The following is a 27,818-nucleotide window of genomic DNA, read 5'->3' on the forward strand; positions in this document are numbered from 1 at the left end:
TTAGAGGTGTGTTTATGGGTAGATAGATGATGGTCTTGGTAAAGATGGCTCTCCTGTGTTTGAGTTTCCCAAGCTTCTGGCATTTCAGGAAAAATGGGTTTCACTAGGCACAAGCCTGAGATAGGTTTTTTTAAATCTTTGTGTAGGACCGGTCCCCCTCCCTGTGAGCTCTCATTATCTACTCCACATCTGCTCCACCATCCCTGAAGTGTGTGCCCAATATCCCTCCCAGGGTTTCTTCCGGCTCCCTTCCAGATACCATGTTCCAGTAGGGTTTAACTGGCTGAGCAGGGCACAAGGACAACAAGGATGTCTCTTAGAGCATAAGGATCCTGGATTCCCTGTGGCTGTGCTGGACCCCTCCCTCACAGCTTCTGTGGGATGCAGGCGCTGTATGAATCTCCCTAAAACTTTGTGTTGAAAGCAAAATAATCATGGCTCACAATCATTCCCTTTTCTGACTGGCTCAAGACCACAGGAAGAACAGAGATCAACAGTGAAAAAATTTATTTCATATGTTTAATAGTGACATTCTTCGAGTAGCCCCCATGAAGCAGGTAGGTGGTTTCTTCATCTCATTCCTTCAGTGTGTCCTGGTTATTTCTGGAATCTGCAGATTCTGGGTTTCTACACACTGGCTGCTTCATGTGATCAAATATAAAAATAAGGAGGTGGCAAGGGTTCAGCTCAGGGCAGCTATCCAGAAACAAGAGAAAGGCCCTGGCACACCACTCCCTGAAAGTCTGTCTGGCTTTTTTTTTTTTTTTTTTTTTTTTTTGCCAGGATCCATCAGTGCTGTTTGTTTCTTTTTTTAGTGCTTTTAAATCCTCTGGCTGCACCCTGGCCAAAACAGACAGTAGAGGGTATTCTGAAAGAGAAGAACGGTCATATCAAACAAAGGCATTATCTCTAACAACACACAGTTTCTCTGAACTTCCTTCACATTTGTATTCTGGAATGTTCTCCGTTTGCTCTGTGGAACACTCAGGAAATGGAGTCTGCCCTCTTGGGCCCTAGGATCAGCTCCTGGTCTCGGGCTTGCTTCCTGTGGGACACCTTCCTGGTACCAATGTGCATTTGCTTAGAAGAACTTAGCCAGCAAGGTCAGCTCCTGCTGAGGCCCCTATGGCATCGGTTTCCTGTTATCTCCATTTCTGAAACCTAATTACCACGGGCAGGCAGGGTACTCCACAGGCCAAGGCCCAAACAACTATGGAAGATGGCTGCTGGGAGGCAACCGAGGGACACACATATCCATTTTCCTGCCAGTTTGGATTCTGGGAACACCCCGCTACCCCCTACTGTTCAAAAATTTCCCCAAAAATAATAGTTGAAGTTGATGTGAGTGTAATCTGCTGAAAGACAGTCGGCCAGACAAACACGGCAGAAGGTCCTTTCCACCCAGCAGAGATGACAGTGAGGGGGGTGGGTGCCTGCATGCGGGGCTCCAGGGTCCAAAGCACAGGAAAGGAGGGTAACTAGAACCTTCAGGTTGTCACCTGCCATGAAGCCCATCTTTCTGCCCTTGAGAGTTACCCATTCTCAAGACTAGGGTCATTAACACACACAGAAGGATATACACACTGACCTGTGACTGTAGGTCCGCCTGCAGGGGGGTGGGGCAGCAGGTTCAGAGATTTCCATGGCGTCACTGTCATCTTTCAGGGCTCTGGCTGGTGGCTCTGCTGCAGCTGGCATGGCTGGGCTGTAGAGGAAAAGCAGCAAGCAGCACTTGTACCTGGTTCCCCAGTACTAAACTTGCAAGGAAGACACTATTTATTATTTTCCCTGCATTTTTTTTTTTTTACTATTTTGGCACATTCTAATGTTACAATGAAATTTTCAAATTACTGGAAAATGAATGTCTTATGGCATGGTCACTGGCCATGCATTCATATAGCTAAGTCTGATAGTTTATAAATTTAAAAATAATGATTCTTCATCCCTCCCCTTTTTAAAAACAGCTGGGACTAGATGCAGTAGTGTATTCTTTAATCTGGGAAGGGACAGACGGGTAATTTCTGTGAGCTCTAGTGGCTACTCAGGTCTACAAAGTGAGTTCCAGGTGAGCCAGGGCTACGGCGTATACATAGTGAGACACCTGCCCCACCTAGGCCCAAAAGAAAAGACAGCTGACCAGGAACTTGTTATGCAGACCAGGCTGCCCTCAAATGCAAAGATCTGCCTGCCTCTGTTTTCCAAGTTCTGGGATTAGAGATATGAACCACCATGCTCAGTCCCTACTAGTAACTTTCTTTAAGATTTTTTTATTTTTTTACTTATGAATATGCATGTGTTCTCTTCAGTGCGACACATATGTGGATGTCTACAGGCCAGAAAAGGGCACTGGATCCCTCGGAGCTAAAATTACAAACAGTTGTGAGCCATCTGATATGAGTATTGTGGACAGAACTCTACTACTGAGCTGTATTCCCAGTCCCCAGATGTCTTTCCATGAGGAAGAGAGTTACTAAAATGAACTAGACAACATGGATTCTTGCCCCTGCTATCAACAAGCTAATCCACCACCACGGAAGTAGAGGAATGATGAGAGCTCATATTCGCATCTCTCTATGGAGCATTCCACAGGCAATAGGCTCTCAAGTTATTTTACACAGAAAGGTGCGCTATTTGAACAAAATAGACGTCAGCTCACGAAGTTTTTATTTATTTATTGTGTGTGCTTATGTGTGTGTGTATACCCATGTGTGTGGTGTATGCGTGTGTGTAGGACAGAGGCCAACTTCAGGTGTCATTCGTGTCATTCCTCAGCAGCCATTTACCTTATTTTTTTGAGGCAGGGTTTCTCAGTGGAACCTGGAGCTCACAGATTAGGCTAGGCTAGCTGGCCTAACCCCAGAGACAGCTGTCTCCACTTCCCTGTTGCTAGCATTATATGTGTACACCACCATGCTTGGCTTTTTTTTAGGTGACAGGGACAGAACCTCAAGCTTACACACTTCACCAAATGAGCTGTCTCCCCAGGCCCAAGCGATGTAATATCTAATGATGATGAGAGTTCACTGAAAGAACCCCTCCACCCCCAGACAGAGTTTCTCTGTAGCTTTAGAGCCTGTCCTGGAACTAACTAGACCAGGCTGTCTTTGAACTCACAGAGATCCGCCTGCCTCTGCCTTCCAAGTGCTGGGATTAAAGGCGTGCACCACCACCGCCAGGCTCAAAAAGAATCATTTTTTAAAGGAAGCAAAGAAGTATTACACTAAGAGCTATTCCGGGAGTTTATTTTCCCCAGAGCAGTGTAAACAGTCATGGTAACAGACAGCTTTGTGGATAAGTTTTTAAAAGTCAGCAGAGAGAAAAAAATGAAAACAAAACAAACTTCCGTGGGAGAAGTGTGAAGAGTGCATGCAGTGGGACAGTCCCCAAATGCCCCTGTTGGTAGATTCAAAGGGGCATGCAGGGCACAGACCAGCACAAGCACCCACTAGTACCACTCCCTCTGCTCCCAGCCAGGAATTGCCCTCCTGTCTCCACCGACATATAACCCAAGCTCAGAGTTCCAGCTACCTGTGTATGAAAACTAAGTCAAGTTTAACTACAGTGTCTGTTCCCTGGCTCAAGACTGGGGACAGTCACAACTGGATCCCTCACGTACCCTCTGTTTGTCTTGGGCTTATCAAATCGGAAATCCGCAGGGTACAAGTGGAGCCTCACCATGTGATCCTTCCGGTCTTGGCTGGTCTTGAACTTCTCTGGGCAGCCTTCCACCAAGCACTGGTACTACAAAAGACAAGGTGTCACCTCCACTCTCACCCTGCCGTAAGCCCCGATCCCAGGAACCACTGTAGCCGCGCTGAGTGTAGCCAACACCCACCATGTCTTGCCTCTGGGCCAGGATCTGGAACAGAGAGTCGTGCCATTCCAGGATATGGACATCCAACAAATGGCCAGAGGGGAAGGCCCGGCTGCAGAGGGAGCAGGTGTTTCCATGTAGCATGTGATAGTGGTGCTGGTAGTCTTCTAGCGCAGCGAACACTTGGCAGCAGCCAGCCACCTGACAGGTGAACTCGGGCACCCTGGGAAAGGAGGCGTGTCACTTGGAAGGATGCCCCCACCCCAAGCAGGAATGCCAGGGGGATTTGAGCTTCCTGTGCCACCCCAAGCCTTACTAATAGACTAGGGGAGGGAGGACTCAGCCAAGCCATGCGTGAGCGTGGGCAGGGTGACGCTAAGCCAATAGTACTCAGGGTGGCCGCTGGGAGGGGTCCGAATCCTAGCCTGTATGCGGACGGGAGAGGAGGAACCAGGGTAGCGCTAGCAAGCAGAGAAAGGCCTCGAAGCCAAGCTGCTCACATGGACTTCTCCGGCGTCTCGGACACTTGCGTGAGCATGTCCTGCAAGTAGAGGTGCCGCTGCACGTCCCCATCCTACAGAAGACAGGCGCCAAGAGCCGTGGGTGGACCTGGGCCCCGAAGCCCCGCCCTACAGCTTTGAACCACGCCCCAACCTATAGAATTGTATCCAGCCCCTAAGTCCTGCCCACAGGTCCCACCCACACGGACAAGCCCCGCCCATCCCAGTCCCGCCCACAGCCACAGTTCCGCCCCTTCGGCCCCGCCCTGTGTGTCGGAGGCTCAGAAAACCTGCCCAGGTTTTCACGCACCTCAAAGAATTCGTGATCCCGCGGGAAGTGCACGGGGCGCGGTGTGAACCGGAAGGGCGCCGCCCCAGCTGCAGGGTTCCGCTCCACCGGCAGCGGTTCGGCCGCCCCGGGCGCCCCGGCTAGGCGGGAATATAGCGAAGGGGGAAGCAACATCTCCACGGTTGCCGCAACCCTTCGGCCACCGTCGGCGGGGCGGGAACGGACGTGACGTTTATTAACTTCCTGTGGCAACCCTGCAGGGCGGAACGCGGCGCGGGGTGGTAAGTGAGGGCTGGGTCTGGGTTGTGGCGGGAACCGGTCGGGGCGGGGCTGGAGCCGGACGCCTGGACCGGGTACGGGAACCCGACTGGCCTGCAGCGGTAAGAGTCTGATTCTCTTGGGCGTCCGCCGCCGGCAGTTCCGACTGCTAGCTCGGGCCTGCCCCGCAGCTCCACGGTGCCACAGTCTCTGGCTGTTTCTATCCTCTCCAGGCGTCCCGCTGGAGGAGGCAGTGGCCGTGGGAAGTTCACCCCTCTCTCCCGAGAGTCCCGTGGTGACTGCGGAACTGACTTGCCTGTCTTCTGGAGTTAAGGAATCAGCCTCCCGGCCCCCTTCAGTAGAGACAGACATGGGAAGAAACACTAACCTAAATAAAAAGGCGATTGAGATGTGCAGCTGACACGTTCGGGGACTTTAACTTCCCTCCTTTCCTAAAATACGGCCGAGCAGGGCTTACCTGTAAGAAGGTATTTACCTGAAAGAAGAAAAAGAAGCTTAAAAGCTCCTAGCTTTCTCAACCTGCCTGCCTTCTCTTTTTCCCTCCTTTCCTCCTGCCCTCTCTCTGTTGCTTTTTGGTATGTTTTTTTGAGACAGGGTTTCTCTGTGTAACAACCCTGGCTGTCTTGGAACTCACTTTATAGATCAAATTGGCCTTGAACTCACAGACGTTCGTCTGCCTCTGCCAGCCTGCTTTAACATACACTTCAGGACCACTTGCTCAAAAGGCGGCACCACCCACAGTGATCTGGACCCTCTCCCATTAGTCATTAGTTGTCAAAGAAATAAATGCCCTACAGGCTTGCTTACAGGCCAGTCTGGTGGAGACAGTTCCTCCATTGAGATTTTGTCTTCCTAGATATGTCTTGGTTTGTGTCAAGTTGACAAAACAAAAAACAAAAACAAACAAAAACCGACTAGCACAGATGGCTGGTTTGTACTGTTTTCCAGGAGCCTCTGGTGGTTCTCAACCTTCCTGCGACCCATTAATACAGTTCCTCACGTTATGGTGACCCCCAACCATAAGATTATTTCATTGGTTTTCATAACTTTTGCTACTTTTATAAATATCTGATACGCAGGATGTCTGATCTGTGACCCCTATGAAAGGGTTGTGGGGGGTCTCGACCCACAGGTTGAGAATCGCTGCTCGAGAGTCCCCCTTTTCACACCTCTTCTACCCCCACCCCAAGCCCATTTTTGTCATTGTTCACTGAAAGAACGCACCTGCCTTGCTCATAATTGGTTGCGCCAGACTTTGCTAAGTAAGTTGTGTTCAGTCCAGTGCATGTGTGGTGACTGAGAGCGGTAGGAACCAAGGAGGGTGAGAAGGTCCAGCAAGCTGTTAAGGGTTAATCAGACTTCTCTACAGTTGTATCTTTCAACTGTGACCTTGTCTTCCTGTATGTTAATCAGATTTCTCTACAGTTGTATCTTTCAACTGTGACCTTGTCTTCCTGTATGTCAGGATGTCAGTTTTGTTGATGTTCCTGTCTGTGTCCCTTGCCCACTAACTGCCAAGACTTTAGATATGTCTCCTAGGGCATACCTAAAGCCTTAAAGGACACTAAAACATCTCGTTTAGAGATTAGAGAAGCCTTTTCTTCTGGAATTACGTATAAATCAGGAAGCACGGCAGGCTGCTTGGATTAATACATAAGAAGTGGGGATATCTGAGGATTTACACGTTTACTTGGATAAGATATTAAACAAGTATCTGTGTAGATGATCTTTCCATGTGGGTAGCTCTGCCCTCTGGGTGTGATGGTCAGGGCTGTGTGCTGGCGGCTCACACCTTCGTTGCCATCTAACATGTTGCAGGACAGCCTTCAGACCTTGGAAAACCACATGGTACTGCTGAATTTGGAGAGAGCATATGTGGGGGAAGTTTGGGGTTTTGCGTTCTGCTTGCCAGGTAGCTTAAAGCAGTTCTTTTGAGACCTACCAATATTAAAAAAAATATTCCTTGAATGTTTTATTTTTAGTTTCGTATGTATGGGTGTTTTGTCTGCATTTTTATCTGTGCACCATGTGCATGCAGTGCCAATGTCAGATCTCCTGGGATAGAAAGAATTACAGATGGTTTTGAACTACCGTGTGGGAGTTGGGAACTGAACCCAGGTCCACTGTAGGAGCAGCCAGATGCTCTTAACTGCTGAACTGTGTGTCCAGCCCTAAGGGACCCGTCATTTAAAATACTGTCAGTGTCTTAGTATCTCTCTAAAACCAAACAATGTCCACGTTACTTAGTAAGCATAACCAGTTTGCAGATAACAGCAAACATGTTGAGGCAGCATTTGTTTTATTTAATCTCCATAGCAACTCTAGGTAGCTCTGTTACTCCCTCTTCTTGTGAGAAACATGTAAGAGGCTAGCTAGCATTTTGTCACATCTTGTTTTAGTTCTTGGAGACACCTGTTTTGACCATCGGTGGAGGTCGATAAACTAAGAAACTGCTTTCTATTACACGGGTTTACAGTATGAAATTCTCAAGGTAGAGATCCAAGATGGCACTGTTTGTACATTAGCATACTGTGGGAGTGTGTGCTGAGTGCCCTTGGCACTGCTTAACTCAAGGCTTGTCTTAGTTGGAGATGTTAGCATAGCAGTTCTTAACTTCTGAGTTACAACACCTTTGAGAATTTACAAGAATGCTCAGAAAATTCACAGGTATGAATAGGAAAGTCTCATCTCCAAGCATAACTTCACTAATGTTTGTGGATCTCAAATTAAGAATCCTATAAAAGTTTATTACCATGTTCCTATAATATCCATCAAGTTTATTAGGCTTAATATTGAATCTGTAGCTAGTGTCTGTTTTCCTTATTGCTCTTTATTAGTGCTTCTGATACTGACTAGCTCAGCCATCGGTAGAAGAGTGGAAGACCCCATGTTGCCAGCTATTGGTACCAGGATATTGGTACATCTGTTACCACTAGGACATTATATACAGTCTCCACATGGTCAGGCACTTTCCACTGGAATGATGGGATGGATGGAATGAAGTCACCAGCGTTTTCCTAACTAGAGAAACATTAGTCTAGAAATTCACATGCTGTCTTCTGCTTTTGCGCTGTGACATCGGATACAGTTCTGTTTGATTTTGAGACAAGTTCTTATTGTGCATCCCAGACTAGCTTTGACTGTGATCTTTCTGCCTATCCTCTCAAGTTCTGGGATTACAGCCTCCAAAGTTGTTTTGATCTGCACTACTTTGGCCAATGTCTCTACCCTAATACTGCTGGTCCTACAACACCAGGAAAGCTAGAATATGTGGAAATCTTACCTACTTAAAATATCTTTATATGTTGCCAGGCCTGGGCCAGAAAAGGAAACATTGAAGGCTTTAGAGTGCAAAAAAGGATGCCAGACTTAAACCTTACAGTTTAGGGTTTAAGAACTGGGTATGCCCTCATGAGTGGGAAGTTTTAATACATCAGGACGAAGACAATAACCTAAGCCTATTCAAGTGCCTCAAAGGACAGGATCTTGGTGTCTGCCCAGCCAGGGCCCAAAAAGCTGAGACAAAATAGCAGATCTGCCTCCTGCAGGCAGGCCCATGGTCACATGAGGATGGCTGGACCAGGAAATGAGAACAGGCTTGTGGGGCCCATTTCCTCGATTTACCCGGACAGCTGGCTCCTTTAATGGTGGTGTGAGCTGGAAAACAACTGGAGGCTCTGTCAGTAGGGGCATGACACAGGTGAATGCAGTGACAATGGCTGGCAGATCTCAGTAGCATTTTGATAGATCAGACTGTTAGGGACAGGGAGAAGCTCATGATTGACATAATCTTGCAATGATTTTTATGTCAAAAGCTTGAATCAGTCAAAAGACATTTTAGGTTTTAATTTTGGAAGCCAAAGTAGTCAATCTTGTTTAGGTTTCAATTTTATGAACAGCTTTCTTTCTGCCTTCAGGAGAATATTGCTATGTTGGTGTCTCAGATAAACTATGAGTGAATTTCGGATTCACCGTGATGTCAATGAGCTGCTCAGTCTGCTGCGCATCCATGGTGGGGGCGGGGCTGAGGTCTACATTGACCTGCTACAGAAGAACCGGACACCATATGTTACAACCACAGTCTCTGCCCACAGTGCCAAGGTGAGTACCTGTTCCTGATACAGTACCATAGCGATGGGGGCCTGAAGGTGCAGCCATGGGTGTGGACACTCATCTTAGGGCTGTGGGGATGGCCTGTCCCTGATAGTCACAGCATGGCTAGTACTGGGCCAACAGCTCCTGGTGGATGCTTCCTTTGAACCTGGCATTCACTGTGCTCTGCTGGTCTTCAGGTTCCTGGCAACAGCTTCTGTTACTTTATCCCATTATATAAATGAATCAGCAGATGTCCAGAGAGAGAGACTGAACTTTCACTTACACAGTCCTCTGTTCTGAGGAGGAGACTTAATATATGTAAAAATTACTGGGTGGGAAAAGGAAAGCTACTGGTATTAATCACGTTGAAATTTCTTTCAGTTTTTTTATTTGTTTTTTCTTTTTATCTCTCTTTCTTTGTGTAGCCTTTGCTGGTCTGAAATTCACTGTGTAGATAGTACAACAGGCTGGCCTTGAACTCAGAGAGATCTGTCTGGGATTAAAGGTGTGTGCCACATCACACCTCCTAGCTCAGTTATTTCTATTTTAAAGACATAATTCAATAATGCATCTTTAATAAAAGATACCTTTGAATTTGAAATCTACTTCTATGTTTTTAAACTTAAAAACATAGACACTAGAGAGCCGGCTTAGTGGCTAAGAGCACGTGCAGCTCCTGCAGAGGACCTGATTCGGAGTCTATTTCCCCACATGGTGGCTCATAACCACCTGTAACTCCAGTTCCAAAGGTTTCAGTGCCCTTTTCTGACTCTGTGGACACTGCATGCATATGGTGCACAAATGTACATGTAAGCAAAACACTCAGACACATAATAAAGTAAATCTTTTGAAAGTTAAAATAAAACAGACTTTGTGAAGCTTCACTTATTTAACCAGTTTTATGATGGCACCAGTACAGTCAGACGGACTGAGCAGAGCATGACTCAGGAAACACACACTCATTTAGTTTGCCCGATCGTTAAACATTGCTGAGTGAAATATCCCTAAATTGGTACAGGAGTAAGTTTAAGAGGCAGCAAGTGTCAAAGGATGCATGAGCTTGAAGGAGAGTTGTGAGTGCTCCTAGGCCGTGGAGCAGAAGATAGGAGAAATCATAAAAGAAGGGTGGCTGGATTTGGTGGACCATTGACATTAATTTCCTGATTATTTCAGAGATGTGATTATTTAGCTTACCTAATTCAGCTGTGGATTATTTGTGTTTTTTTTTAAAGATTTTTTTAAAAGTATTTGATTTGTTACTGTCATTAATTTACTTCTGCTTGTGATTTGAGGTTAAAATTGCAGAATTTTCTCGTACTCCTGAGGACTTTTTAAAGAAATATGATGAACTGAAGTCTAAAAATACAAGGAACCTTGACCCGCTGGTGTACCTGTTATCAAAGCTCACAGAAGACAAAGAGGTGAGCTTCCTGCCTCATCTGCATCACCACACCTGCTTTGGGGACATTGGAAACACCCCCCAGTGTCTCCACAGAGTCTTGAAGGAGCCTGGGGTGCAGGTTAAGCCTCTCCTGCACATCATTTCCCTGCTTTTACTGACTGGCAGCTGTGCCTCATGAAGGCAACACTTTGAAGGCATGTGGTGAAATGTTAGCCTCTCCATACTGAAAGAATACCTGTAAAATTAAAGGAAAGTGGATGTTTTAGCTCATGGCTTCAGTCCCCATTATTTTTGGGCCCAAGTTGAGGCAGAATATCAGAGAGTAGCCTGGTAGAGAGGTGACAGAGCTGCTGGCAACTGAAAAGCAGAACGAGATGGACTAACAGGCATGAAGAGATCAGTTTGGGGGCTGGAGAGTGGCTCAGAGGTTAAGAGCACTGGCTGCTCTTCCAGAGGTCCTGAGTTCAATTCCCAGCAACCACATGGTGGGTCACAACCATCTATGATATCTGGTGCCCTCTTCTGGAAGGCAGGCATACATGCAGACAGACCATTGTATATATAATAAATAAATAAATAAATAAACAAACAAATAAATAAATATTTTTCTTTTAAAAAAAGAGTTCAGTTTGTGTTATCAGTGAGTTAATCCACTGATAAGGTTAGAGTCTTCATGAACCAACTCTCTTTCAATAACATCACCAGCTGGGGACCGAGCCTTTAACATGTGAACCTTTAGGGAAGACATTTTATATCCAAACCATAGCAGTGAATCATAATAACACAGGATGGACCAAGACTAGGAAACATGAATGTAGTAGCATGAAGTGTGCATATTTGCTTTTCTCTGATGCTGTTCTACATGTGTCATGTGTCAGTATGGAGCCAGAGAGTAGTGTGTTGAGCCCCGCTCTCCATCCATGCAGAGGTGTATACCAGGCACTAGGACAGACAGGGAAAGTGGTACTGCAGCCTGGGTGCTGTAAGTAGAATATAGTAGAACATTGGTCCATAGGAGGTAAAATTATGGATTGACTGTCAAAGAAGACTGTAGGCTTTCCATCCCCTGCTGCGTTGGTGATGTGACAGGTGGTAGAACACAGTGAGCTTTTGTGGCCCGGTGTAACTGGATGGTTTTATGTGTTTGCAGACACTGCAGTATTTACAACAAAATGCAAAAGAAAGAGCTGAGCTCGCAGCTAATGCTGCAACCAGCAGCAGCACCAGCTTCAGCATTCCTGTCACAGCCTCTAAGATGTCCACACAGGAGCTAGAAGAGCTGAGGAACCAGTTTGGGGGTGTGGCCACAGGCTCCACACTGCAGCAGGTACCAGATCTACTGTCGTCCACAGGGTACTAGCTGTGCAGCTATTTCTATTCCTAGTAAAGAAAAATAATCTGCCATCAGTGAGGCTAAGGCTGACTGTGCTCTATAGTCATAATTCTGACCCATAAGAATAAACAGTGCAGTGAGGGTCTGACCACGTCCACCTGCCGTGCGTTTGAGCCAGCACCAGTTGTGATTACTACCAGAATTTGTGACAGTTTCTAACACAATAGCACTTTTTAAATCACTAGTTATTTCCTCTAGGTTATGTTCTCCCATTGTAATTGCTGCTGCTTGGATTTATCTTACCTCACACTAACCTTTTTGTGAGTTTCGAGTCATAGCCACCACATGACTACATTTGAGACCCTCAGACCCCTCTTCACAGCCCCAGCTCTTTAAAATGCCCCAGTCTCTCCTCTGCTTGCTGAGCACAGAGGACACTGCAAAACCTTTTAGGTATATCCCTGTACTATTGCCCTCATACCTCTCACGCTGTGTGACCTACAAGTATGCAGAGCTAAGTCGGTGCTTCCAAAAGTTGCCAAGCATTGTTAGCCTCTGGTTGTTAGTCTCCCGGAAGGCCAGTGCTCTGTGCGTGCCCTAGAGTCTAGCCTTTGTGATGGGCTTTCTCCATATGGCAAGGATATATGTCAGTTGCTAATTCAGCAAGTGGCATTAGATCTAATCACTGCTAAGAAAAATTGATTTGGCTCTTCCTGCTTTGTGTCCTGATCTGACACAGCTCTGAGGTAAAATGCAGACATTCCTCCATGGCCCCCATGACTCTCATAGCTGGTGCCTTGGTGCCTGTGGGCTCCTTGCTGGACAGAGAGACCTTCAGAGGGCCTGGCTCTCTTGTTCCTAGGCCCAGATGTTGTGATGGGCAGATAGAAATATGTCACCTTTTTAAGTAAGATCAAATGTCCTACGTGCTGAAACAGTGGACTTTTTGTATGCAAAAGATGTGTTAATTTGTGTAGATATCTTAGTTTTGTTTGCACTATGGTATATTTTTGTTTTTGTATTTTCAAATGTCCTTACTAGTCTCTGGAACTTACAAGAAAGATGCTTCGAGACAAACAGAACAAAAAAAATTCAGGCCAGCCCCTTCCGGTCTTCCCAGCATGGGTATATGAGAGGCCAACACTGGCTGGAGATTTCCTGATTGGTTCGGGCTTAAGCTCAGACACGGCTTTGCCTATAGGTATGTGATGGATTTGTTCCTGACACCTGAGAACTTCTCCCTGCTTGCATGTGTTTCAGCAGGCTGGGGAACTATGGGTGTCACACTGAAGCCCAGAGGTCTTGAAGTGATAGTTGTGCATTCCTCTTGCCAGACCTTTGGGACAGTCCAAATCTGGCCTCCCAGGCTGTGCGCAGATGAGCGGACCAGGAGGACACATTTTTCTGAAGAGATTTGTGATTACTACAGCTAGACTAAACAACTAGTTTTCTGTTTTATTACTTTAATCCAAGTAGCTATGGCATCATGCAGGGACATGAATCTGACAACTCATCTTCCTCCCCTTACTGTAGTTCCTGTACTTCCTGTAAATATAGCTAGAGCCTACTTTCAGTGAAAGGCCTGAGTCTTGGGTCAGCCTGTCCAGTGACAACCCTAGCCACCCCACCCCCTCAGAAACCCTGACAGTTTGTCCAGGCTGGCCCCTTCTGGCCCTTGAGCTCCATTTTTCACTCAGGCCCCACATACCAGTCAAGTCTGCTATCTCAGAGTGTTTGCACTTTGTATTCCCCAGCTCCTTCAGAGCTCATGAAGATCTGGCTGGGACTCTGTGCTCACTTCCCTTTCAGTGCGGGACCCGTCTTATTGAGAACTGTACAGGCCTTGTGCGTGCCGCCATAGTCTCCGTGAGTTCATGTGTGCATCGGTCCTGCTGTGTCTTGAAGACATTGTTTAATTGGCTTCTTTTTAATGGTGATGATCTCTTTAGAAACCATGCCTACCTTAGCTCCAACCTTACGTGGGCTTTTCTGATTAGTCTTTATGCTTTGCATTTTATTTTAGGCTCCCAATTCTCACTGTAAAACCCATCTAAAAGAAGTCTGGGGGCTAAAAGGAGAGATGGCTCAAAGGTTAAGAACATTGACTGCTCTTCCACAGGTCCTGAGTTCCAGAACCACGTGATGGCTCACAACAATCTATAATGAGATCTGGTGCCCTCTTCTGGCATTCAGGAAGAACACTATATAATAAACCAATAAATAAGTCTTTTTTAAAAAAAAATGTTGGAGGGGGGGCCTGGAATAAACATGTCATTGCCTAAAGGAATGACTGCCTCAAAGTTACCTACCAGGATTAATTAATTGGTCTATTACTTTTAGACTCAGACTCAGAAATTTTTAGGGCACGAATAGTATGAAGACAAATTCTTGGCTAAAATGTAGCACAAGTGGCCTCAAGTCTGTGTTCCTATCTGACACCTGATAAGCCTGCCTTTCACTCTCTATTCCTAATGTATTCTGGTCATTGGCACTCACAAGACTTGTCCATTTGTTGGGGAATATTATTTTAAGATGTGTTGCTTTTGTTTATACTGCATTTATTTAACTCTGTGAAGCTGTGATTCTTTGTCTCTCTAAAACGCCTGATGGTCCTAATAAAAAGACTGAATGGCCAATAGCAAGGCAGGAGCAAGGATAGGCAGGGCTGGCAGGCAGAGAGGATAAATAGGAGAAACAAGGAAGAGGAGGAGCAAGAGAACAAGAAGAGGGGGGCAGCCACCCATTGCTTAAATTCTAGGCTCCTCCAGCCTGCATTTCTAAACATTTCCAATTTCTTCCCACAAACTAATCCAAAACCTATGAACCACTTGGCCAGGTTTAACAGAACTTGTTCATACCAACTTTCTGTATTGTTACTTTTGCTGTGACCAAAATAACGCAGAGGACAACTTAAAGTTGTAAGGTTTTTGGCAGGGCTCGGGGAGGAGAGACCCACAATTTCAGAGATTTTAGTTAATGTCTTTTGGTTTGTTGATTGTGGGCTCTCAGATGAGGCACCACATCAGGAGTGTGTGGTGGAAAAGCTGTTCATTTTTTGGACAGGAAGCAGATTAAGGAAAGAGCTAGGGATCCTGTATAACCTTCAAAGGTACACCTCCAGTGTCCTACTTCTATAAGTCCTGTGTCCTGAGGTTTCTGCACCTACCAGTAGAGCTACCAACTAGGGATCAAACATTCAACACAACCTGTGGAGTATGTTTATATTCAAACCATATCAGGGAATTGCTTGCTCTTTCCACCCATCTGTGTACAAGAGGTTACAGAGAAGATGGTAAGGTTATGGAGCCAAAGTCTAGTGTTGCCTCTACCTTGCAGGTACACTGCCCTTAGCCTCCCAGGAATCAGCAGTGGTGGAAGATCTGCTCTATGTGCTTGTGGGTGTGGATGGCAGGTACATCACTGCTCAGCCCTTGGCTGGGAGGCAAAACCGTACCTTCCTTGTGGACCCCAACCTGGACCTGTCCATCCGGGAGCTGGTAAACAGAATCCTCCCTGTGGCTGCCAGCTACTCTACAGTAACCAGGTGGGTCCTTAAATTTTGAAGAGCCTGTGAGTCACCAATCCCTATCCCGACTCAGTTTAACTCTTACTGCCACAGATTCCCATTGGCTATAAGTACTGGAGTGAGTAATTTGCTTCTCGGATAAGAATGGGATTTGGAATGGGCTCAACTTTTTTTGGAAATTTAGCCCTTCCCCAGGTGTCTCATGTATCTTTGCTGTAGGTTCATTGAGGAGAAATCGTCATTCGAATATGGGCAGGTGAACCATGCCTTGGCTGCTGCTATGAGGACCCTGGTAAAGGAATACTTGATCCTGGTCACACAACTGGAACAGCTGCACAGGCAGGGCCTCCTGTCGCTGCAGAAGCTCTGGTTCTACATCCAGCCAGCCATGCGGACCATCGACATCCTTGCCTCTCTTGGTGCGGACTTCTGGTGGAGGGCTCCCTAAGGCAGTGCATGGCAGGCCATTCTGGTAGCAGGGTGGTAAGGCAAAGCGCTTGTCACATCTTGTTTTAATGAACTATAGAAGGAAGGTGCCAGAGTATTTTTCTTTTTTCTTGTTTTTTGAGTCAGTGTCTCTTTATGATGTGTGCCATCATATCAGGCCTGGAAGCTTTTCTTGATAGGCCTCATTAGCAACTGAAGCTTTAGCATCTGAGCATGGTGTCTTGGGAGGGGTCCTGTCTGCCTGCTAGGGGTCCTTAGACTCCTGGTAGTGAGCTACCCCTTTCTACCCACAGCCACCTCAGTGGATAAAGGCGAGTGTGTGGGCGGATTGACGCTGAGCCTTCTCCATGATCGGAGCTTCAACTACACAGGGGACAGCCAAGCACAAGAACTGTGCCTCTATCTGACCAAGGCGGCCAGTGCACCCTACTTTGAGATCCTGGAGAAGTGGATCTACAGGGGCATTATTCACGACCCATACAGGTAGGCCTATAGGTACTAGACACCTTTCACCTGGACTCTCCACTGTGCCATAGCCTCTGAGAAGGGACATGCCAGATGCAAGTCCTCAACACAGCAGTCAGCTAGGAGCTGAGAGAGTGTGTCACTCACTCAACTGCCTTTCAGTGGCTTCATCCTGTTGAATGAGGAACATTGGGGTCTAAATCTGGAGCCCATGTCCTTACCTCCATGTGGTTGTGTGTTCCACCTCAGCATGATACCTTTGTACATGTAAAGTAAATGACTGGTTCATAGAGAACTCTGTTCTCTTGTACTGGGGATGAAATCCAGGCCTTGCATGTGCTCTATCACAGAGTGGGCCTAGTGTTTCTTTACTGAGGAGCCAAATTATAGAATCTGGTGTGGTGAGCCTAGTAAGCAATGCAGTTTCCATCTGACTACAGAGAAATGGTTCTTAAAACTCTATGGAAAGGGTCTGATTCTGTTGGTGATAGACCCAGGACAAGTCATTCTGTGTCCATCCTTTGACCATAATGGAAAAGTAGGGAAGAAGCCACCTAGCTCTGCCTCAAAGTAGACACCTGCTCCCAAGTGAGGCTACAATTACTCAAGTCAGTGGTTGTGCAGGTGTTTCTAGAAGCATGTGACCACCTCAAGGTTGGCCAGGCTTGCCCTGTAGTGCCCTGAGAGACTTGTGTGACTTGCAGTGAGTTCATGGTAGAGGAACACGAACTGCAGAAGGAGAAGATCCAGGAGGACTACAATGACAAGTACTGGGACCAGCGCTATACTGTGCTGCCACAGCAGATCCCATCCTTCCTGCAGAAGGTAGCAGGCAAGATCCTCAGCACAGGTAACTACTTGGCTCTCTCACCAGGAAGGTCAGTGGCCTCTTCACAGCCTTCCAGTCTTTCTGCCCCTGGAGATGATGTAGCTGGGAATGACCTATTAGCCTGAACTGTTGTTAGCTACTGGTAGTTCTTAACTCTCCATGGCTTCATTCTGCCCTCAATCTGGAAGCTATCTGCCTTAGACATCGCTTTCTCTCTTGGGTCTTAACCTCTAAAACTCCATTCTATAGCAAGAAAAGCCATGAGGAACCCACACCTCCTAGGCCAATTGTGTCCTTTAATTTCATTGCACAGGTTAGGCCTGGTGTAGATATTAGGCAAGTGTTTGGGGCTTTGACACGTATGCTCTGCTTTGAGAGCTTAGCGGCATCAGAAGGGGCTAGGAGATGATTCAGCAACCTAGCTCCCGAGGCTTTTTCAGAATCCTTCCTATGAAGTACAGTCCTGAGGAGCCATTGCAGGTCACTATTGCACAATCTTTTTCAGGGGAAGGAAGCAAATTGTACTTCATGTTTTGCCCACTACCTCATGTTAGATTTGTGTCATAAAGCTCCAACTTGAGATACATGTACAATGATACTGAATCCACCTTCCTCTTTTCATTTTTTTTTTTCAGGAAAATATCTAAATGTGGTCAGAGAATGTGGTCATGATGTCACCTGTCCCGTAGCCAAGGAGATCATCTACACACTCAAAGAGCGAGCATACGTGGAACAGATTGAGAAGGCATTCAACTATGCCAGCAAAGTGCTGCTGGACTTCCTCATGGAGGAGAAGGAGCTGGTGGCCCACCTGAGGTTAGACTTTACTTCATATCCATGTGACTGAGAGTAGAATGTCCCTCTTAGCAACTTTTTTTTTTTTTTGGTCTCTGCACAGGCTCTCTGCCGCCCTAGTGTGAGGTGCCAGGGTCTTAGTTCTCTGTACTTTCTAAGCCAACAAGTCTCTCAGCTCCTTGCTGTCTGCCTCTCCCCTTCCATGTCCGAGCAGAGCTCCATGTCCCATGGAGAACTGCCAAGCTTCTACCTTATGTGTTGAAGGCTGGGTTCAAACACCTCATCCCCACCCCTATTCCCCGGCACAGATCCATCAAACGCTACTTCCTGATGGACCAGGGGGACTTCTTTGTGCATTTCATGGACCTTACTGAGGAGGAGCTCAGGAAGCCTGTAGAGGACATCACACCCACACGCCTAGAGGCTCTTTTGGAGCTGGCCCTGCGAATGAGCACTGCTAACACTGATCCCTTCAAAGATGACCTCAAGGTGAGTGCAGTGTTAGTCACGGCCTTGGCTTCTGAGACATTAGAGTGAGCATAACAGGGCCCAGGCAAGGTGTCCCACCCTGTGTTCGTTCTTATTTTTGAGAACACTAGCTTGTAAGCACTTTGTTTGGCTCTGTGTCTGCTCTCACAAGGGACACTGGTGTGTGCTTTTCTTGTGGGTTTGGTCTGCACCTGTGCCAGATTAGGTTCTCCTCACCTCACAGAGTGTATCGAGATATCTGCTGCTTCTTTATGTTCTTAGGTGTGGTGAGTACACCGGTGAGTTACTTGAGTTCTGTCACTGGGCTTTTTCTGGGAGATTCTGCATCAAGGCTCCATCTCATGCAGGTTAAGGTCTTTCCTAACATCTACTTCTAGAGTTCATTCTGGACACCTGTATGCTTTTGTCACCATCAACAGGGTGTGCATTTGCTGCCATGCAGTGCAGAGAGCTATTATGGTCTAGAAAGCTGGCAGTAAGAACTCCACTTCTCTCTCTCTGACTCCAGTGGTTTGTGTCTTCTGTTCTCCCTCACATAACTGAAAGCTTCTCAGTTCATTGATGTTTTTAAAAACTCAGTCTTGGTTTTACTTTCCTCCCTTTCTATTTTTGTTTCTATTAGCTTGTTTCTGTTAGCGTTGGGCTTAGTTTCTGTTCTTATTTTTTTGAGTTTTGAAGTTAGGCTATTTTAGCATGCTTTGTTTTCATTTGTTTCAAGAGATTCTGTAATTTCCTCATGATTTCTTCTTTAGTGATTTGTTTTGTTTAATTTCCACTAATTGGTACATTTTCGGGGTTTCCTCCTGTTACTTAGGATTTTCTTGTTTTGTAAATTTTGTTTATTTTACTGTAAACATGTGGGTATTTTGCCCGCATGTGTATCTTTGCACCATATGTGTGCAGTGCCTGTGGAGGGCAGAAGAGAGCATCCAATCTCCCTGGAACTGGAGTTACAGGCAGTTGTGAGCCACCATGTGGGTGCTGGGAATTGAACCTGAGTCCTCTCTGAAAGAGCAGCCGGTGTTCTTAACCATTGAGCCATATTTCCAGCACTGTTACTTAGTTTTAACTTCAGCTGCCATGCTTGTAGATTGTGCTTTGTGTAGTATCAGTTGTAAAGTACCACGGCATGTCCTGGGATTCCACATGGGTTCTTCCTCTGCTGTGCAGGTCTTGGATGGTTCTTAGTGCTGTCCATGTGGCTTCCATATATTACTGAGAGTGGACCTGAGTCTCCAATTTCTCCTAGAACTTCATTTTTCCTTGCAGTTCTGCTCTTCTTCATATATTTCTGGATCTCTTGCTAGGTACAGGAGTAATTTTATGGGGTACATTCCTAGTGACAGTCTGTGACCTGATCATCCAGGTTGACCACACAAGAGCCATCTCAGGTGCTGGCCATGGGGCTAATGAGAGTCATGTCTGCTCACCTGATGTCCCCATCTGTGTTACTTTGACAAGCAGGATTAGAGTGGTCTACACTTTCATGACTGTTAGGAGATGGTGAGCATTTGGTTTGTTCATGAGCTGTTTGTGTTTTTTTCTTCCTTTATTCTTTGTGCTTTGTTTTTTCTAGTCTTTTATATTCTGTGTCTTTCATGTTTTACAGGAGCCCTTGTCACACTGGCATGTGGTTGACTCTTAATAAGTATTTTAATAATTAATGTTGTAGACAGGACTGTTTGTCTATAATAAGTATTGTCATATATCTCACCAAGTATGCTTCATCTTCACAGGTAAAGTAAAAAGTCTTCACTCCTAAGATTGATTCAGTTTCTCCTATGGTTTCTCATTTATAACAGCAACAGTAGAAACATTTAAAATGCTGTTTTAGGACTGGAGAGATGGTTCTGTGGTTCGGAGTTGTCTTAGGCTTCTAATGCTATGATAAACACCTTGAGTTAAGCAGCTTGCGGGAATGGGTTTATTTCAGCTTCAGTTCTACATCATACTCCATCACTGATGGAAGTCAGAACAGCAACTCAAACAGGGAGGACCCTGGAGGCGGGAGCTGATGAACAGACCACGGAGGAGTGCTGCTCACTGCCTTACACCTCATGGCTTTTTCAGCCTGCTTTCTTATAAAACCCAGGACCACCTGCCCAGGGTGGCATCCACCCACAATGGGTTGGGTAATCCCACATCAATCACTAATGCAATCTACTACAGACCTGCCTATGGACCAGTTAATAAGCATCTTCATAATTGAGATTCCCTTTTTTCAAATGACTCTAGTTTGTATCGATTTGACATAAAACTAGCCAAAACACAAAAGTGTTTACTGCTTTTGCAGAGAACCTGGGTTTGGTTCCCAGCACTCACACTGGGCAGCCTATATCTTTAGTTCCAGTGGATCTGATGCCCTCTTCCCACCACCACAGGCACCAAATGGTCACATATTATATATACATACATACATAAACACATACACACATAATATAAACATGAGTCCTTATGTAAGTAAGTGCCCTGTGTTTTCTCTTCCATTTTGAAAGAAGGTGTTTTGAATTTTTCCTGTGCGGTGCTGTAGAAAGACCTAGGACCTCACACGTGCCATTGTACTACATAAATCCCAACCTAACATTTTATTTTGGAGACAAGGTCTCTACATAGCCCTGGCTGTCTTAGACTTTACTATTCAGTTCACATAGATCTATCTGTCTCTGCCTCCCGAGTGCTGGCATTAAAGATGTGGGTCTTTGTTCTGTCTCTAAACCTAACTTATTAATTAAGGGTTATCAGTGGGTGGTTAGCTTCTAATAGTATTTAAGAAACTTGCTTGGTTTTCCAACTCCATTCAGGAGTAGGTAAGGGTTAAGACAATTTTGCACACATCATTTTTTTTTTTCTTTTTCCCGAAGATTGACCTGATGCCTCATGACCTCATCACTCAGCTTTTGCGGGTTCTGGCCATTGAGACCAAGCAGGAGAAGGCAATGACTCATGCTGACCCCACGGAGCTCACACTGAGTGGTCTGGAGGCCTTCTCCTTTGACTACGTTGTCAAGTGGCCCCTGTCACTGATTATCAATAGGTGAGGCCTACGTGACCCAGGCCACATATGGTCGAGCCAAGTGCTTGCCACTGAGCTCTACCCTGACCTGACTTTTTAGTTAAGGCTTTCCAGTTGGTGTTTAACCTCTGGTGGTATTTAAGAAACTTAGTTGCTTTTTCAACTCAGTGCAGGTATGGGTAGGAGTCAGAATTGCCTGTTTGGACAGCCTCATGCTACTGAATGCTGGGTAGCTCTTGTTGTCTGTTGGTGCCATCCTGCAGATAGTCAGGAGCACTGGCTGCCTTGCCAAGGTTCCTGACATGTCCCTCTTTGCAGGAAGGCACTCACCCGCTACCAGATGCTCTTCCGGCACATGTTCTACTGCAAGCACGTGGAGCGGCAGCTCTGCAGTGTCTGGATCAGCAACAAGACCGCAAAGCAGTACGCACTGCACTCAGCAAAGTGGTGTGTCCTGTTTTGCCCTCCCTGTCATTCTAAGAAGACTGGCTTTGCTCTTTAGGTCTTTGAAAACATTGTTTGAAAGTCACTTGTAGCTTTTCTGTTTTCATAATTTCCTACTAACTGCATACTCACTGTCTATATCCTCATAGAGCTGACTTCCAGGCTCGGTCTGCATCACACAAGCCCCTCCCTATATTCCCTCTTCTTCAGTACACAGAGCAATAAGTGCTGGGAAGTACTCTGCTAATCTTTTGTACACTGGTGTGTGGAGCCAGCTGATGTTCAAAGGAAAGGTTGAGGGTAAAATTTCAAGGATTTGCCTCAGGATGATAGGCAGTGGTGGTGCACACCTTTAGTCCCAGCCCTCAGGAGGCAGAGGCAGAGGCAGCCTGGTCTACAGAGAGTTCCAGGACAGCCAGGGCTACACAGAGAAACCCTGCCTCAAAAAAAAATAAATAAATAAATAAATAAATAAATAAATAAATAAAAACAAAGAATTTACCTCAAAGAGCTGGAGCAATGACTTGGGTTAAGAGAATATAGTGCGCTTGCAGAGAACCAGAATTCTGTTCCCAGCGCCACACTGAAAAGCTGAAAAGCTCATTAGTACATGTAACTCCAGCTCCAAGGGATGGTCATTTCCTGACATCTGTGGGCATTTGCACTTACATGAGGATACTACATACATTACACATATATACATAATTAAAAAGAAATCTGAAAAAAAATTTGTTCTGGTAAAATACAAGCATGTGGAGCCAGCCATGGTTGTAGTTCTTGGTATTAGCACCTACCTAATGTCTTAGCTACTTTTCTACTGCTGTGATCAAACACTATAACCAAAGCAGTGTATAAAAGAAAGAGTCTATTTTGGGCTTATAGTTCCAGAGAGATAAGAGCCCACTACTGCTATGGTGGGGAGCATGGCAGCAAGCAGGCAGAAATGGCAGCTGGAACAACAGCTAAGCGCTCACAGCTTGAATTGAAAGCAGGAGACAGTGAGAGATCTCAAATGGTGCTAGCCTTTTGAAACCTCAAAGACCACCACCAGTAACAAGCTTCGTCTAACAAGGCTGCACATCTTAATCCTCCCCAGATAGCCACCAACTGGGAACATGCCATCCAAACCTCCACACCTGTACTGAGTAACTTAGTTAGCTACAGATCCTGCCCTGCCTCTCCGTGGTATGGCTAGTTGGCACACTTTTTAGGATGCAGGGGAATAAGAGTTGTGCTGAGTAGGATATTTACTTGACACCCTGATGAAGCCAGAAGTGAGTGTCCTCAGACTCAGCATTGAGGCACCTTCCTTGTTAATGTCCTTTGTCCCTGAGTCTGAACCATCCTCACATGAGAGCTAGGATCACGAGAGTCTACTCTGCAGTGGAGTTGGGGGCAGGAGTCATCACTGTAGTGCACGTAGTTTGTGATGATTCTGCATTACATCCTCAGTAACTGTTGTTTCTGCACTCAGGTTTGCTGGTGCTTTCACTTTGCGGCAGCGAATGCTCAACTTTGTCCAGAATATTCAGTACTACATGATGTTTGAAGTGATGGAACCAACCTGGCACATCCTTGAGAAAAACCTGAAATCTGTGAGTTTCTGCTCTGCAGAAATACGTGTAGCATCTGAAAGGCTCTTTCCCAGCCAGAGTGCGTTTCATAGCACCAGCATGTGCTAGCCAGGTGTCATGGTGGCCACAGAAATGTCCACAGCCTCACATCTACCTGCTTCCTTTTCATGTGCAGACAGGGCTTCCGTCCAGCATGGTACATGAGCGAGGAGACAGAAAAAGACGGGGGTAGCGACATAGTCTCTAAGAGATCACAGGCCTGTAGAGACAGTGAAAATGTAGAGGCCGTAGAGTACCAAACAGCACTGAAAGCCACATGCACAGTAACTTCAGGGAAGTCTCAGGCCTTTGTTTGCAGGCTTCCAACATTGACGACGTGCTTGGCCACCACACAAGTTTCCTCGACAACTGCCTGAAGGAGTGCATGCTGACCAACCCTGAGCTGCTGAAGGTTTTCTCCAAGCTCATGTCTGTGTGTGTCATGTTCACCAACTGTATGCAGGTGAGGGCAAGGAGGCAACATGGGAATGTTTAATGTCCAGGCTATGGCTGCATGCCGCTCTGTTCCACAGCTTCTGCCCTTCAGAGCTCCTGGTCTTTGTGGCCAGTCCATCCCATCTGGCAGGGGAGCTATTTAGGGGCCCTGCCTTATTTCTCATAGTATTCCTGGCACTGGTCTCTGTCTTAGGCCTCTTCTGAATGCATTTGCATTCATTTGTCAAAACTTAGTATTAAAGTTGTCACAAGCACTTGTCCAAAATAATGCAGAAAATATCAGGGGACAAAAGAGTAGCCCAAGGACTCTGGACTGGAGGATGCTGGGAGCCAAAGTGCTCCAAAGGCAGCACTTTGGAGCAGATAGGAGGTAGGAGATATAGGTGGTAATGGGTTATAGAGGAGACAGGGCTGTGAAACTCATTCCTTAGGTGTTTAGAGGCCATGATAATTCCCATATAGGAAAACATGAAACAACTATGATTTTATGAAAATCAGTTGATAATCATTGAGAAATGTAGGCTTACAAATGCTGAGAACTAACATCCTCTCTACAGCTTTGTGTCCCTGTGTCTCTGGGTTGGGTACTGTGTACCTGTAAGTACTTGCTGTCTTGTTATGGTATGCTGTGTCTAGAACTAATCATAACCTTTCCTCATGACCTATCCTTAGAAATTTACACAGAGTATGAAACTGGACAGTGAGCTGGGCCGACTGACACTAGAGCAGGGTAGTGCACAGGGGCCACCCACAGAGACTGAGCGGACTGAGAATCGCCCCCGGAAGGAGCCTACCAGGAAGGTATGTGACCTTGGGGCTTATCCAGAAAGACCTTCTTTCTAGTCAGCTATGGCAGTGTTGGCATTGCAAACGTAAGAAAATAAAACCTTAATCAAAACAAATATAAAGCCAGGTATGGTGGCATATACCTGGGATTCCAGCACTTGAGAAGTGGAAGCAGGAGGATTGGTTGTTCAGAGCCAGCTTCAGCTCCATAACAAGTTTGAGACCAGACCTGTCTCCAAAAAAGACAAACAAAAAGAGCAAACAAACAAACAAACAAAAAATTAACCATTTTTAACCCTTTCCTGGTTGTCACCCATGTGATGGGGGAAAAAAACGGGTCCTGCAGTTAGGTTCAAAACACAGCCACTAGTCTTTCCACTGAGCCTCCAGACATCTGGTCTCCAGAGTGTGGCCAAGTCATCCATACAACAGTATTGTGTGGAGTAGGCCTGACTGCCCTAGAACACAGAGCTTTGCTTGCCTGCAGTTGATGCTTAGTGCTTATCCCTGTTCAGAACAGTCAGTTGGTGCAGATGACCTATATGCTTCCTTTAGGATTCATGGCCACAAGTTGGCAATTGGGAGATGGTCTGGGAGCAGGTGAGAGTCAGAAGCCAAATACAAAAGGAGATAAGGTCGGGCTGGGAGATGGCTCAGAGGTTAAGAGCATTCTCTGCTCTTCCAAAGGTCCTGAGTTCAATTCCCAGCAACCACATGGTGGCTCACAACCACCTGTAATGGGGTCTGGCGCCCTCTTCTAGTCTGAAGACATACATACAGACAGAATATTGTATACATAATAAATAAATATTTTTTAAAAAAAAGGAGATAAGGTCTATCCTCCTTGCTTCTTAGTGGTCAGGAAGAAAGCACACTAGTGCTGAAATCAGACCTGTAGAGAGCATATAGTACCCCACTGTTGGTTCTCGATGCTGTGCGCCTGGAGAAGCCCCAGTGGGCCTGTTGCCCTAAGTATTTCTCCATTTGCTGTGTTCTGATAACCCAGCTTCCCATCTTATGTAATAACAGGAGCATCACAACTTCTTTCATTAAAAACTGGGGAGACTGAGTATGTTTGTATGTACCTGCAGTCTCACCATTTGGAGGGTAGAGGCAGGAGGATCAAGCATTCAGGGTGGGTTCCAAGCCAGCCTGGACAACATGAGACTCTGTCTCCAAAAAAAGAACCAAAAGCCAAAAAAGGAATCCTGTAATTCCTACACTCAGGAGGCTGTGATAGGGGAATCACAAGCTAGCCTGAGCTTTGGTAACAACAGTCTGTCTCAAAACTAAGGAAAGTAACATAAATAGGGAAGGATATCCTTGTAGCTGGCAGAGAGGCTAAGTGCCTACCTGGTAACTGATACCGAGCTCCCTGGGGTTTGTCTCCAGCACCTGTCCGAGCATGTGGATACTCCTCAGCTGGCCTCTGGGTTCGAGGCCACCATCAATAACTTTGACAAAAACTTTTCTGCCCATCTTCTTGATTTGCTGGACCGACTAAGCATCTACAGCACCAGTAACTATGAACATGGCATGGCCAGCGTCATCTCCAGGTCAGTAATACCCTTCCTGACTTTGAAGCCTAGCCCTGTCATCTGCTTTCACTGTAACTCTTGCTCCCCATATCTCTAGCAGCAGGCATCCTAATCTGGGCAAAGGTGGGAGAAGGAAGAGGGGCCAGCTGTGACTACTCTGGTGAAGGGGTGTCTGCTTATCACTGGGATAGGAAGGGGCTCTGACTTCATCCAGGAATTGGATACCATCCCTGAACTACCCTTTGAAAAGTGCTAGTTTGTACACTGGAATCATCTAGTACATTGTACCGTCCTACAATGCCCTAATTTCAAGGGTTACTAGCACCGAAAGTCACTGTCAGGCTTCCCAAGCCTGGGGCACCATCAGAATTCCATTGCCAGGAGATACTGCATGATAGGAACCCTCACCCATGGTGTTCAATAAAGCCCATCAGGGTTGAGACTTGCAAGAGTATTCGTGCACTGGCAGGTGGAGCATGCCCTTCCCTCTGCCTGGAAGAGGTCCTAGTTGTGTCTGTTACTAACCTTTACATGATTGGGAGAAGTGGGGTTGCCACATGGACAACCCATGACAGATCTTGTATATCTTCTCAGCTTGGGCTGGACTCTGCCCTATCCTGGAGTTTCCCTAACACTCCTTTCCCTCCTCTAAAGGCTGGATTTCAATGGTTTCTATGCTGAACGCCTGGAACGTCTGTCTGCAGAGAGGAGTCAGAAGGCTGCCCCCCAAGTGTCCATCCCAAGGGGGCCCCCAGCATCAACACCCAGAGTGGCCATCCCTGCACAATGAGCTCCCTTTTTAGATATCATCTTTCTGAACGTGGGCATTGTCTGTTATTGTTTAAGTGTGGTTTGAGAGTCCATCTTGGCTCAATGAGTTCCTCTTTCAAGGTGCTAGATTTCCTTTTAGAAGCTTTCCAGAGAGCTGGAGAGATAGCTTAGTCAGTACATGCTTTCTGTGCAAGTGTTAGGACCTGAGTTCAGATCCTTATCATCTTTCTTAGTTATTGCTTCCGTTGCTATGATGAAACACCATAAGCAAAAGCAACTCGAAAAGGGTAGGGTTTGTCTCATCTTACAGCTTGTAATCTAGTCCGCCATCCAGGACAATCAGGGCAGGAACTGATACAAAGGCCATGGAGGAGTGCTGCTTACTGGCTTCCTCCCATGGCTTTCTCTATCTTGCTTTTTTTTTTTTTTTAAATCACACCCAGGGCCTGCTCAGAGGCAACACTGTCCACGCTGAGCTGGCCCTTCCTGTTTCAAGCATCAATCAAGGAAATGCCCCACAGAACAGCCTTGTGGGGCATTTTCTCAGTTGCGGTTCCCTCTTCTAAAATGGCTCTATCTTATTTGAAACTGATGTAAATTTCACCCAATACACCACCTGTATAAAAAGTTGAGTGTAATGGAACACTCTATTCCCAATGCTCAGGCAGGGAGAAAGGAGGGTTCTTAAGGCTTACTGACCAGCCAGTCTAGCTAAATCATAAGGTCAAGAGACTTGTCTCTAAATTAATTAATTAAAAATTAAAAATAGGATGGATAGTAATAAAGGAAGTAACTGGTATCAGTCTCTCACTTCTACATGCACAAGTATGCACACAACCACACACAAATATGTACATGTACTACTTGCAAAAGGAATAAAAACAGAAGCTGACTGTACCAGAGTAAGGTTTCCTCAAACTTAACTGTGTTTGCC

At 46.1% G+C, this 27,818-nt stretch overlaps 2 protein-coding genes across 4 annotated transcripts; one reads left to right on the forward strand and one right to left on the reverse strand.

The window, feature by feature from the left end:
- Positions 1 to 492: 492 nt before the first annotated feature.
- Znf511 (zinc finger protein 511) lies at positions 493 to 4,777 on the reverse strand. Its single transcript, XM_048455312.3, has 6 exons — positions 4,625 to 4,777; positions 4,315 to 4,388; positions 3,836 to 4,037; positions 3,617 to 3,741; positions 1,589 to 1,705; positions 493 to 868 (listed from the first exon to the last, which is right to left on the reverse strand). The coding sequence occupies exons 1-6, from the start codon at positions 4,775 to 4,777 to the stop codon at positions 790 to 792; spliced, it is 750 nt and encodes a 249-aa protein (XP_048311269.1). The 3' UTR covers positions 493 to 789.
- Tubgcp2 (tubulin gamma complex component 2) lies at positions 4,750 to 27,786 on the forward strand. 3 transcript variants are annotated; one of them, XM_048455305.3, is made up of 18 exons: positions 4,750 to 4,884; positions 8,800 to 8,983; positions 10,270 to 10,398; positions 11,530 to 11,706; positions 12,754 to 12,913; positions 15,049 to 15,256; positions 15,458 to 15,657; positions 15,979 to 16,168; positions 16,855 to 17,000; positions 17,615 to 17,795; positions 18,083 to 18,263; positions 21,125 to 21,297; positions 21,595 to 21,723; positions 23,195 to 23,315; positions 23,653 to 23,796; positions 24,462 to 24,590; positions 25,968 to 26,131; positions 26,768 to 27,786. In XM_048455305.3, the coding sequence occupies exons 2-18, from the start codon at positions 8,834 to 8,836 to the stop codon at positions 26,901 to 26,903; spliced, it is 2,718 nt and encodes a 905-aa protein (XP_048311262.3). In that variant the 5' UTR covers positions 4,750 to 4,884; positions 8,800 to 8,833; the 3' UTR covers positions 26,904 to 27,786. The 3 variants fall into 3 exon arrangements, with proteins under 3 accessions (XP_048311262.3, XP_048311261.3, XP_048311263.3); XM_048455304.3 differs by having other exon boundaries at positions 4,865 to 4,983; XM_048455306.3 differs by lacking the exon at positions 4,750 to 4,884 and adding an exon at positions 5,134 to 5,349.
- The last annotated feature ends 32 nt before the right edge of the window (positions 27,787 to 27,818 follow it).

Source organism: Myodes glareolus, chromosome 7, assembly GCF_982192425.1.
Source record: "Myodes glareolus chromosome 7, mMyoGla1.1, whole genome shotgun sequence".
Lineage (NCBI taxonomy): Eukaryota > Metazoa > Chordata > Mammalia > Rodentia > Cricetidae > Myodes > Myodes glareolus.